The following is a 10,106-nucleotide window of genomic DNA, read 5'->3' as shown; positions in this document are numbered from 1 at the left end:
CTGTGACTAGAATTATTTTTGTTTTTTTGGTGGGGGGGATCATAACCAGCAATGCTCAGGATTACTCCTTGCTTTTCATTCAGGGATCAATCCAGGCAGTGCTTGGGGGTACTATTTGGGATGCCAGGAATTAAACTGAATTGGCCACATGAAGGTAAATGCCATACCTGCTGTACTATCGCTTAGGCCCCAATAATGTGTGGCTTTTTTTTTTAAACTTTTGGGCCACATCTGCCAGTGCTTAAGCTTCACTACTGACTCTGTGCTCAAGGATAACTCTTAGCAGGCCTCAAGTGACCCATTTGTGGTTCCTTGTATCTACTGTGCACAAGGCATGCCCTACCCATTGTGCTATCACTCCAGCCAGTGATCTTTTTTCCTGGAGAATCCTCTTTCAGCAAAAGGATCCATCCTGGCCATTCTGTCTTCCTTGGAAGTGCACCCCTCTTCAAGGCACTCCTGCAGTACCCTGCAACCAGGGCAGTAGTCATCAAAAACCACTTTTTGGTAGCCAGACTTGGGACTCTTGAAAACTGTTTTTTTTTTGTTTGTTTGTTTATTTGTTTGTTTCTTTTGTTTTTTGTTTAGTGGTGCTCAAATGTTACTCCAGGCTCTGCACTCAGAATTATGCCTAGTGAGCTTGGGGAAACCACGTCATTGCTGATTATACCTGTGTCTGTCACATGCAAGGCAAGTGCCTTACCCTCTGTACTATCTTTCCTGTCTCCTTGAGTACCATCTATCATTCCTTCACAGTCCCAAGCCAGGGCCCTGAGAATAGAGGAATAATTCCTGAGTATCAACACGGACTAGGGACTGTGTTGGATACTGAATTAAGCTTTTGCAGCTCGTTATCTTGGGGGTGGGGGGGTGGTATTTCAAGACATTTTACAGGCAAAGAAATCAAGGGGGTAGAACAGGGGGAAAAAAGAGGTCTCTGGGATTACAACTCAATGAATAAGAATGGGTCTGGCCTCAAGGTGTCGCACACACTTCTGCCTTCAGGATCACAAACCCATTTCAGTTAGGACAAGGGAGGTTCCTCGAGGTTCTATAGAGCTTGTTCGAGGTCACTCTGGTTCTGGAGCCTCAGCCCTTAACCTCTGGCGACTAGGACAGTTGGGATTACAGGCTGGAGGCCCCAGATTGTCCTATAAATCAAGAGACCCGGGAATCCAGGTCAAACTGCACTGGCAACCCTCTCGGTCTGTTCCTAATCGCCGGCGGTAGGGGGCCTCCTACCTCCGGCTAAGGGCGATGGCAATCCCAGGGGGCCTGGCCGAATCCGGTTTTGCTACCCTTTGGGCGTCGGTGCCTGCTTTTAGCAGGACCTAGCCCGCCCCCGGCCTCCTGGCACCGCGCCTCCGCATCCTCTGGATGCCCGGCGGTTGCTAGGAGACGGCGGGACCGTTACTCCGGCGCCGACTGATGACGTCGCACCGCTTCCGGTCCCTCTGGTCTCCTAGGCCCGAGCCAGGTGAGTGGGGAAGTCGGGCCCGGCCCCCGGCCTGTGCGCGCCGACGGGGCTGGGGGTTGCTCCTCCGGAGGTGTACCCTAACCTTGCACCTCCCCTTTCCATTTATGAACACCCGAAACACAGCTTTTTTGGCCCGATGGGCGCGAGGTTCAGGGACGTCCTCAGAGGGACTCGGGCTGGAGGCGATGGCCTGGGAGTTGCAGCAGGGCCTGACCCTGGCAGGCACCTGGGCTCTACCATATGGGAACTGTCATCGCCAGGGCTGGTGTGTTCCAGACCTGAGGTGGAGCCTTATTTTTCATTGCTACACTGAGTTCCTCTGGCTTTTTTGCGGGGGTCACACCCGGTTGTGCTCAGGGTTACTCCTGGCAGGCTCAGGGGAATCTATGGGATGCCGGGATTCGAACCACCGTCCATCTGCATGCAAGGCAAGCGCACTACCTCCATGCTATCTCTCTGGTCCTCCTCTGGCTTTTGCAGACTCGGCCCCCTACTTTTATTTTCCTTACAGCATGTTCCCCCGGAACCCCGGCAACATCTCTTGTCGGAGCTGTCCCTCCTGGACCAGCCTGTTGGTAGCCGTAGATCGCCCTTGAGGAGGATGACTGAGTCAGTATGGGCCACGCGCTGTGTGTCTGCTCTCGGGGGACTTTCGTCGTGGACAACAAGCGCTACCTCTTCATCCAGAAACTGGGGGAGGGGTGAGTGTGTTGGGGTCATCGCTCCCACCCCTCCTCCCTAAGCTAAGAGAACCTAAGGGTTCTCTGGGGGTTGAGGCTGCCCAGGATAGGGTCCCCAAAGGTTTTTCACTCAGAACTAAGTGGAAGGAAGGTAATTTTGAAGGCAGACTACCTCAGTATGTTTTTTTGTGGGTCTCTTGATCGCTTTCTCCGCACTATGGGACATAATGATCATGGTCCTTCACTCACCCCTTTTGCCCACAGCGGGTTCAGTTATGTGGACCTTGTGGAGGGCTTCCATGATGGACACTTCTACGCCCTGAAGCGCATCCTGTGTCATGAGCAGCAGGACCAGGAAGAAGCCCAACGGGAAGCAGACATGCATCGCCTCTTTGATCATCCAAACATTCTTCACCTTGTGGCTTACTGTGTGAAGGAGAGGGGTGCAAAACTGGAGGCCTGGTTACTTCTCCCCTTCTTCAAGGTCAGAAAGTCCCCTGTCTTCGGAGAGAGCTTGCCACATAGTCCCCCAAATGGGAGAAACAGGTGTTGTAGATTGAGGTGGAAAGGGAGAGGATTGCCTGGAGGAGCCCCAGTGGAGATGGCAGGATGTGTGCAGAGAGGGAAAAGGGCTGCTGCATATGGCCACTGGGAAGGGAGCAAAGGCCTGACTGTGCAGGGGAACTTGTGTTGCAGAGAGGGACGCTGTGGAATGAGATAGAAAGGCTGAAGGACAAAGGTAGCTTCTTGCCTGAAGATCAAATCCTCCAGCTGCTGATGGGTATCTGCAGAGGCCTTGAGGCCATTCACACCAAGGGCTATGCCCACAGGTCAGTGGGAAAGCCATGCCCAGAGAAGCTTGAGGTCTCTGCTTCTACCTCTAATCATCTTTCCTCCTTTGATCATCTTCCTGAACAAATAGGCTCAGGGTCCTGTCCACTTCCCTGCAGGGACCTGAAACCCACCAATATCTTGCTCGGGGAGGAGGGACAGCCAGTTTTAATGGATCTGGGCTCCATGAATCAAGCTCGCATCCATGTGGAGGGCTCCCGCCAGGCTCTGGCCCTGCAGGTAAGTCTCAGGCCTCTTTTCTCCCCTGCTCCTGTTCTCACCCCTTCCAGTGTCTGTCCAAATTTGGGTCTCTGACCATGACCTGCTCCCCACATTTGGGCTGTGGGGGCCGTTCTAGGACTGGGCTGCCCAGCGGTGCACTATCTCCTACCGGGCCCCTGAGCTCTTCTCCGTGCAGAGCCACTGTGTCATTGACGAGCGGACCGATATCTGGGTGAGGAGGAGGACACCCCCCACAACCTCATGCTCTTGCGAGGCAGATGTATTCTCTGGTGCATGGGGTGCATGGGGCCCCCGGAAATGTAGATGTCCCCATCACCCCTCCATTTCCTTCCTGGGCACAGGCGTTGGTGCTTATGTACTCAGTTGCTCAAAGTGGTTTCCTGCCTCTCCCTGCCCATGGAACAGGTTGGGTGTTGTTTGCTATCAGAGCTGAAAGCAGAGACTTGGTGAGAAGTGCAGGGGACCCTTAAGTGGCAGATATTTCTAGTCCCTAGTGGTGCCATGCCTGGGGACTGAGGTGGACATGTTCTATCCATTATCTGTGGTCCCTTTGCACTGCTCCAATCCAGAATGAAAAGAACAGTTGTCCTTTTGTAGGAATAACTGAGGTTTTCTCAGTCCTTAGGCTGTGTGCTCTATGCGATGATGTATGGTGAAGGGCCCTATGACATGGTGTTCCAGAAGGGGGACAGTGTGGCTCTCGCTGTACAGAACAAGATCAACATCCCACAGAGTCCCAGGTGAGCAGTATGCCCCTTCATTGCTACCAAAGACCAGCTTGGGGCCCAAGCCCAGGGTTGGATATTCTCCATCCCTCAGCCTCTTCTGTCCACAGGCACTCGGTAGCAATGCGGCAACTGCTGACCTCAATGATGACTGTGGACTTCCAGCAGCGACCTCACATTTCTCTCCTCCTCACTCAGTTGGAGGCCCTGCAGCCATCAGCACCTGGCCAGCACACGACCCACATCTAAGCAAGCCAGTGGCTATGGAGAGGATGGCAGCAGTGCTGTGACATAGGTGCTGGCCTTGTGGCTGGCCTAGTCCCTTCTGCCCACTTGCATGAGGGCAGAGGGATACAGAGCATCATTTTCATGCTCGCTTCTCCTTTTGCCCTGCCACTTCCAAGTTGAGGGGTTGGTGGAGGTGGGAAAGGCTCTGAGCGAGATTGCTGAGCTCATATCATGATCTGTCTCCAAATCTAGGAGCAGGAGAACGCATATAAACAAGAATAAAGTGAAAGCACTTTTGGTATTGGTGTGTCTGTCTCAGTCTCATTGTTCCTGGAGTGAGCGGCCCCATGCGGGTCTTTGGGCTGGTTCCTGTTCCCAAGGAAAGGGCCCTTGGAAGAGCCCAGTGGCACAGGGATGATGTAACCACTGTGTCCCAGAGAAGAGGCAGGCAGGGATCCTTGCCTTAGAGCAGACTGGCCGGTGACAGCAGTGGTCCTACCTGGCCTCAGTCAAAATGGAAAGCTGCTCTAGCTGGATCTGGCTTCTGCTTAGGAACAGGGCCCCCTAAAAGCCTTCCCAACTTATTCTTTCCCTCCTTCCTTGCCCTTGGGGTGGGGAGCTGAGTCAGAGCAGCCCAGCCAGTTTGCTGGCCTTGCCTTGGGTGGAGACACTCTAAGAAGCTTTAGGACTGCACATAACCCATCTCCCAGTTCAGCCTGGGGGCAAAGGGAGGCAGGTGGTAGCCATTTGGGTTCCCAGTCTTCCAGATGGCTCAAGCTCACACATGGTTAATGATTAATGAGGCCAGTGTGGCATGGCTAGATCCAGCTGCCACTTCCTGCTTGCTCTGCTGAGTAAACAGGGGCCTTACCTTGGCTGGGCTGGAAACCTGCTCCCGCGGGAAGGGCACTGTGTCCCTGAACCACCAAGGGAGAGGCCAGACTGCAGTTGGCAATCTCGTGCTCTGAGACCGAAGCTTCTCCCCCCCCCTCCCCAATGGTGCCCACCCCACATTGCTGACGTCAGTGTGGGTCCTCGGGTGCCTATTAGCAAAGTTGGCATTTTCCCCAGGGTCCTGGGCAGGAGGCGCCCCACCAACTAGCACAGAGGCTGAGGCCAGGGAGAAAGCACAAACGGAAGACGACCTGACTTTTAATAGCAGAACCCAAAGACCCAGCGAAGCAGCAAGACAGGAAGCTCAGCAAAGCTTCTGGGGAAAGGACCCATCCCCCCAAGCTGATGATAATCCTACAAGTTTAGGAAGTCCAGGCCAAGCCAGCCCAAGCCACTATCAGGCCCAGAAGGGTCTGGGCCTGACCTGGCTTCCAGAGCCGAATACTTATAGAAGCAGCAGGAAGAATGAAGCAACAGTCTTAACTCTAAAACCCTGAAACAGCTGGTCTGAAATGCCTTCTTGGAACTGTAGTAGGCTGGACTGGACAGAGACATCCGGGTTTGGTCTTCTTTTCCTTTCTCTCCTAGGTCCCGAGATCAGATTTTCTAGGCCTGGCAAGGACCCATTGGCAGGTTTCAGTTTCAGCCCCAGGGAGGTAAGTAGTGATGAGCAGCAAGCAGGGCAGTAGTAGCAGCAGCAGCAGCAGCAGGGGCAGCAGTGGCAGCAGCACACAAAGGAAGGCAGCGGAGGCTCAAGCACAGACAAGGGACAAGAAACCGTGCAAGGAGACTGTTTATTTCGAAAGGATTTTGCAATAAACATGGTGGTGGGGGAGGGGGCTCCAAGCAGCTGTTCTATTCTTCCCCCTCATCCTCATCCTCGTAGGAGTCGATGCCCACTTCCTCGTAATCCTTCTCCAGGGCAGCCATATCCTCCCGGGCCTCAGAGAACTCACCCTCCTCCATGCCCTCACCCACATACCAGTGCACAAACGCCCTCTTGGCATACATCAGGTCAAACTTGTGGTCCAGGCGGGCCCAGGCCTCGGCGATGGCAGTGGTATTGCTCAGCATGCACACGGCACGCTGCACCTTGGCCAGGTCCCCCCCAGGCACCACTGTAGGGGGCTGGTAGTTGATGCCCACTTTGAAGCCCGTGGGGCACCAGTCTACGAACTGGATACTGCGTTTGGTCTTGATGGCGGCAATGGCGGCATTGACATCCTTGGGGACCACATCCCCACGGTACAGCAGGCAGCAGGCCATGTACTTGCCATGACGGGGGTCACACTTCACCATCTGGTTGGCCGGTTCGAAGCAGGCATTGGTGATCTCAGCCACAGACAGCTGCTCATGGTAGGCCTTCTCGGCAGAGATGACAGGCGCATAGGTGGCCAGGGGGAAGTGGATGCGGGGGTATGGCACCAGATTGGTCTGGAACTCGGTCAAGTCCACATTGAGGGCCCCATCGAAGCGCAGGGATGCAGTGATAGAGGACACGATCTGGCTTATGAGGCGGTTGAGGTTGGTGTAGGTGGGCCGCTCGATGTCCAGATTGCGGCGACAGATGTCGTAGATGGCCTCGTTGTCCACCATGAAGGCACAGTCGGAGTGCTCCAGGGTGGTGTGTGTGGTGAGGATGGAGTTGTAGGGCTCCACCACGGCTGTGGACACCTGGGGGGCCGGGTAGATGGAGAACTCCAGCTTGGATTTCTTGCCATAGTCGACAGAGAGGCGCTCCATGAGGAGTGAGGTGAAGCCAGAGCCAGTGCCCCCTCCGAAGCTGTGGAAGACCAGGAAGCCTTGTAGGCCTGTGCATTGGTCGGCCTGAAAAGCAAGAAAAGAAAGAGGTATGGAGATGGGAGGGGCCTGGGGAACACTCCCTCCTAGCTCCAGAAAATCCTAAAATATCTCAGGAGTCAGAGAAAGACCGATGAGCACGGCAGAGCTGTGGCGCTCTCTGGGAACAGCTACAATTAGCTATGGCTGCCTGAAATAGATCTGGACCCAGAGAACCATCCTTCATTATTAGCATCATCTCGGAAGCTACCTTCGACCTTCCCTTGCTCCACAGGCAAAATCCTCACCAGTTTACGGATCCGGTCCAGGACGGGGTCGATGATCTCTTTGCCAATGGTGTAGTGACCTCGGGCATAGTTGTTCGCAGCATCCTCCTTGCCAGTAATGAGCTGCTCGGGGTGGAAGAGCTGCCGGTAGGGGCCATTTCGGATCTCATCTGCAAGGACACAGTTCAACTGGATATGGCACAAATCACAAGGCCATGCTAGGCAGTGCCCTCCAACCCCCTCCCCCCCCCACAACAGGGCCTTTAGCTAGACATTTGTAAGCCTTCATCCTTCTGCCAGGCTGAGATATCTGCATGGAGAAAACCCCCAAGCCAAGAGCCCCCCTTCCTTCTGTGGTTTGCTTGTGGCAAGCAGTTTTCTGAGGCAGTTTTCAGTCAGGCTTGGACACATTTTCAACGGATAGAAAATTTGAGACCACTTCCCTCAAAGTTCTCTGCTCTCGGTCTCCCATTCCTCTCACCAATCACAGTGGGCTCCAGATCCACAAACACCGCCCGCGGCACATGCTTTCCAGCCCCTGTCTCGCAGAAGAAGGTGGTGAAGGAATCGTCCCCTCCCCCGATGGTCTTGTCACTGGGCATCTGTCCATCAGGCTGGATCCCGTGCTCCAGGCAGTAGAGCTCCCAGCAGGCATTGCCCATCTGGACACCTGCCTGCCCTACGTGCACGGAGATGCATTCACGCTGAGGACAAAGAGAGGTGATGGTCGCAGGAGGCCCAGTAGCCAGAGTCCTCACCTCAGGGGTTTCCCTCCCACGCCATTGCCTCCCAGTCTGGATGACTCAGTTGGCAAAGGTGGAGGTTTGGGGGCTAGGCAGGCATGAGAAGAAGCTGGCAGTGTGCCCAGACTCCCCTGCAAAGTATTTCTCAAATTTGGAGGCATCCAGTATGGTCAGACACCCCCTTTTGGCCTAATTCTTAGTGCGTGGATAGGTTAGAATGCCCTAGACCTGCAGTGTTAGCAGGCGGGTGCCAGGAAAGGACCCGGAGGGCAAGAGTTTAGGAGCCTAGAGGAGCCTGCTGCAATCACCCAGTCAAGGACAAGTGACTTTCAGCAGCTCCTGGGTACAGAGGCAAACCCAGCCTCGCCAGAGCCAGATGCAGCAGAGGTTTCCTAGAGCTGACTCTAGAGCTAGAGATCCCCCTCACCTCCCCCTCAAATCAACTCTTCTTTTGGAGGAGGAAGAAGAATTTCAGCTACTCTCTCCATTTCTTTCTCACGGCTGTAGAGGGTGCCAACCTTTCAGCCAGGCATTAGCTGACCCCCGGGGCCTTGGGGTGGCATTCTATACCATCCAATGGCATCTGGTCCTGAGGGATCAATCCCATCTGGCTGCTCTCTCCACCTCCACCCCCTCACCCCAGGAGTCTTCAGCTCCACGTCAGCTCTCACGGAAATAGCAGTGAGAACAGACCTGCAGAGGAAGCTCCTGGCTGGGGGCACTCGGGTGCCCCGGGCTCACCCTCCCTTCCCCAGCCTGGAATTAACCTTCCCCCACACACCCCCAGAAGCCCCAGGAAGGCAGCGCAACTGCAAACTCGCTTGGCAACCTCCGAAATGGCGGGGTGAAGGTTTCTAAATACCCAGAAAAGGAAAGAGGAACCTGCAGGTTACCTCACTCCGGCCAGGGCAGCGCCGCCCTTCTACCCGCCAGCCCTCCATTCGCTCCTCGGGCGAAGATAGATAGATAGATAGGTAGATAGAAGGCTTCTCTCGAGCCCCTACATCCCCGGCTAAGAGCGAGGATTGGATTTCGGGCCTCATCCTGGGCTATAAATACCACCCCCTACCCCACACCTCTGCCCTCCCCCAACTTGGCTGAGCCCGCGCGCCCTAGCTCCGCGCCAGCTGTCTCTGCCCATCCGGCGCACCCGGCGGGCTTGGGCTGGCGAGGAGGCCGGCTCGCCCTAGCAAGCCAAACCCTTCTTCCCGCCATCCCTCCATGCTCCTAAACGGGGTGCTGAGTCACGGGGTGGGGGTTCAAAACAGTGCACGTATCGCCGGGGACTGGGGGGTGGCGGAAAGGGGACGCGGGAGCGCGTAATCTGACCCCCTTCCACCTCCCCAAGCTGCCAAGCACGTGTGCGCTCCGTTCCAGGGCACGGGGGACAAGGGACTGGGGCGGACGGGGGTGGTGTGGGGGAAGCCGGGGAGGCCAAGAGAGGAGGGGGGGGGGGAACCAAGCGAATCTCCCAGCGGCTCTAGGAAAGAACTGAGAGTGGGGATCGCGTGCCACCCCCTACCTCTTGAGGTTCCCAAAATTAATGGGCCTTCAGGAAGCCCCCCAAAACTGTGCGTAATCCTCCTCCACGGAAAGCGCACAAGGCTGCTCCAAAGTCACCAGGGGTGAAAATGGGGTGGAGGCGGACGTCATTGCAAACCCTCCTGGAGGAGAGACCAGGGATGCTGGGGGAGTGGATGGAGGGCCTCAAAGGAAAGGGGGCGGTGAGGGGGGGCCACACTCACCATGGTGAGTCCGGGAGGTGCGTCTCACGCAGAGTCCGGGTGACGGGCCTCAGTGAGAACTGCGCTAGCTGCAGTGCCGCAACCGCTCTTATAGGCGGAGGCGGGCCCGCAAGCAAGCTCGCCGGCCCAGTAAGGGGCTGGGCGGCCCGGAGGCCACTCCCGGGCGAAGTGGGGGTGGCGGTCCCGGGGCGGGGCCTATCCTAAGCTCCCACCCACCCACCCACCCACCTACCCTTGGCGATTTTCGGAGCCCTCACCTGTCGCTTGGGGGCTCCGAACAGCGACGCGGGTTTGACCCCTTCGCTCCCGGCCTGGAGCTGCCGACCCACGGGGACGACGCTGGGCGCAGTCCTAGGGCGCTGCTGGTCTCCTACTCCCGCATCCCAGGCGGGCCGGCTGGAGCTCAGGAGCTCGGAAGGAAGCCGGGTGTCATAATACAAGTCGTCATTCCCGGGGAGCTGCGGCCAGCTTTCG

The 10,106-nt window shown here is 56.2% G+C and overlaps 2 protein-coding genes across 5 annotated transcripts; one reads left to right on the top strand and one right to left on the bottom strand.

Annotated features, from left to right (window-relative positions):
- The first annotated feature begins 1,992 nt into the window (after positions 1-1,992).
- STK16 (serine/threonine kinase 16) lies at positions 1,993-4,485 on the top strand. Of its 4 annotated transcripts, none has more exons than XM_049768375.1 (7): positions 1,993-2,178; positions 2,422-2,641; positions 2,854-2,987; positions 3,108-3,228; positions 3,347-3,442; positions 3,850-3,971; positions 4,067-4,485. In XM_049768375.1, exons 1-7 carry the CDS (start codon positions 2,093-2,095, stop codon positions 4,203-4,205), a joined length of 918 nt encoding a protein of 305 aa, XP_049624332.1. In that variant the 5' UTR covers positions 1,993-2,092; the 3' UTR covers positions 4,206-4,485. The 4 variants fall into 4 exon arrangements, with proteins under 4 accessions (XP_049624332.1, XP_049624331.1, XP_049624334.1 ...); XM_049768374.1 differs by having other exon boundaries at positions 4,051-4,485; XM_049768377.1 differs by lacking the exon at positions 3,347-3,442.
- Positions 4,486-5,853: 1,368 nt separating this feature from the next.
- On the bottom strand, positions 5,854-9,789 carry TUBA4A (tubulin alpha 4a). The gene is made up of 4 exons (XM_049768372.1): positions 9,633-9,789; positions 7,626-7,848; positions 7,166-7,314; positions 5,854-6,905 (listed from the first exon to the last, which is right to left on the bottom strand). Exons 1-4 carry the CDS (start codon positions 9,633-9,635, stop codon positions 5,934-5,936), a joined length of 1,347 nt encoding a protein of 448 aa, XP_049624329.1. The 5' UTR covers positions 9,636-9,789; the 3' UTR covers positions 5,854-5,933.
- Positions 9,790-10,106: the final 317 nt, after the last annotated feature.

The sequence above is a fragment of the Suncus etruscus genome, chromosome 2 (assembly GCF_024139225.1).
Source record: "Suncus etruscus isolate mSunEtr1 chromosome 2, mSunEtr1.pri.cur, whole genome shotgun sequence".
In the NCBI taxonomy this organism is placed as follows: Eukaryota; Metazoa; Chordata; class Mammalia; order Eulipotyphla; family Soricidae; genus Suncus; species Suncus etruscus.
Note: the sequence above shows the minus strand (reverse complement) of the source record. Positions and strands in the feature narration are given on the sequence as shown.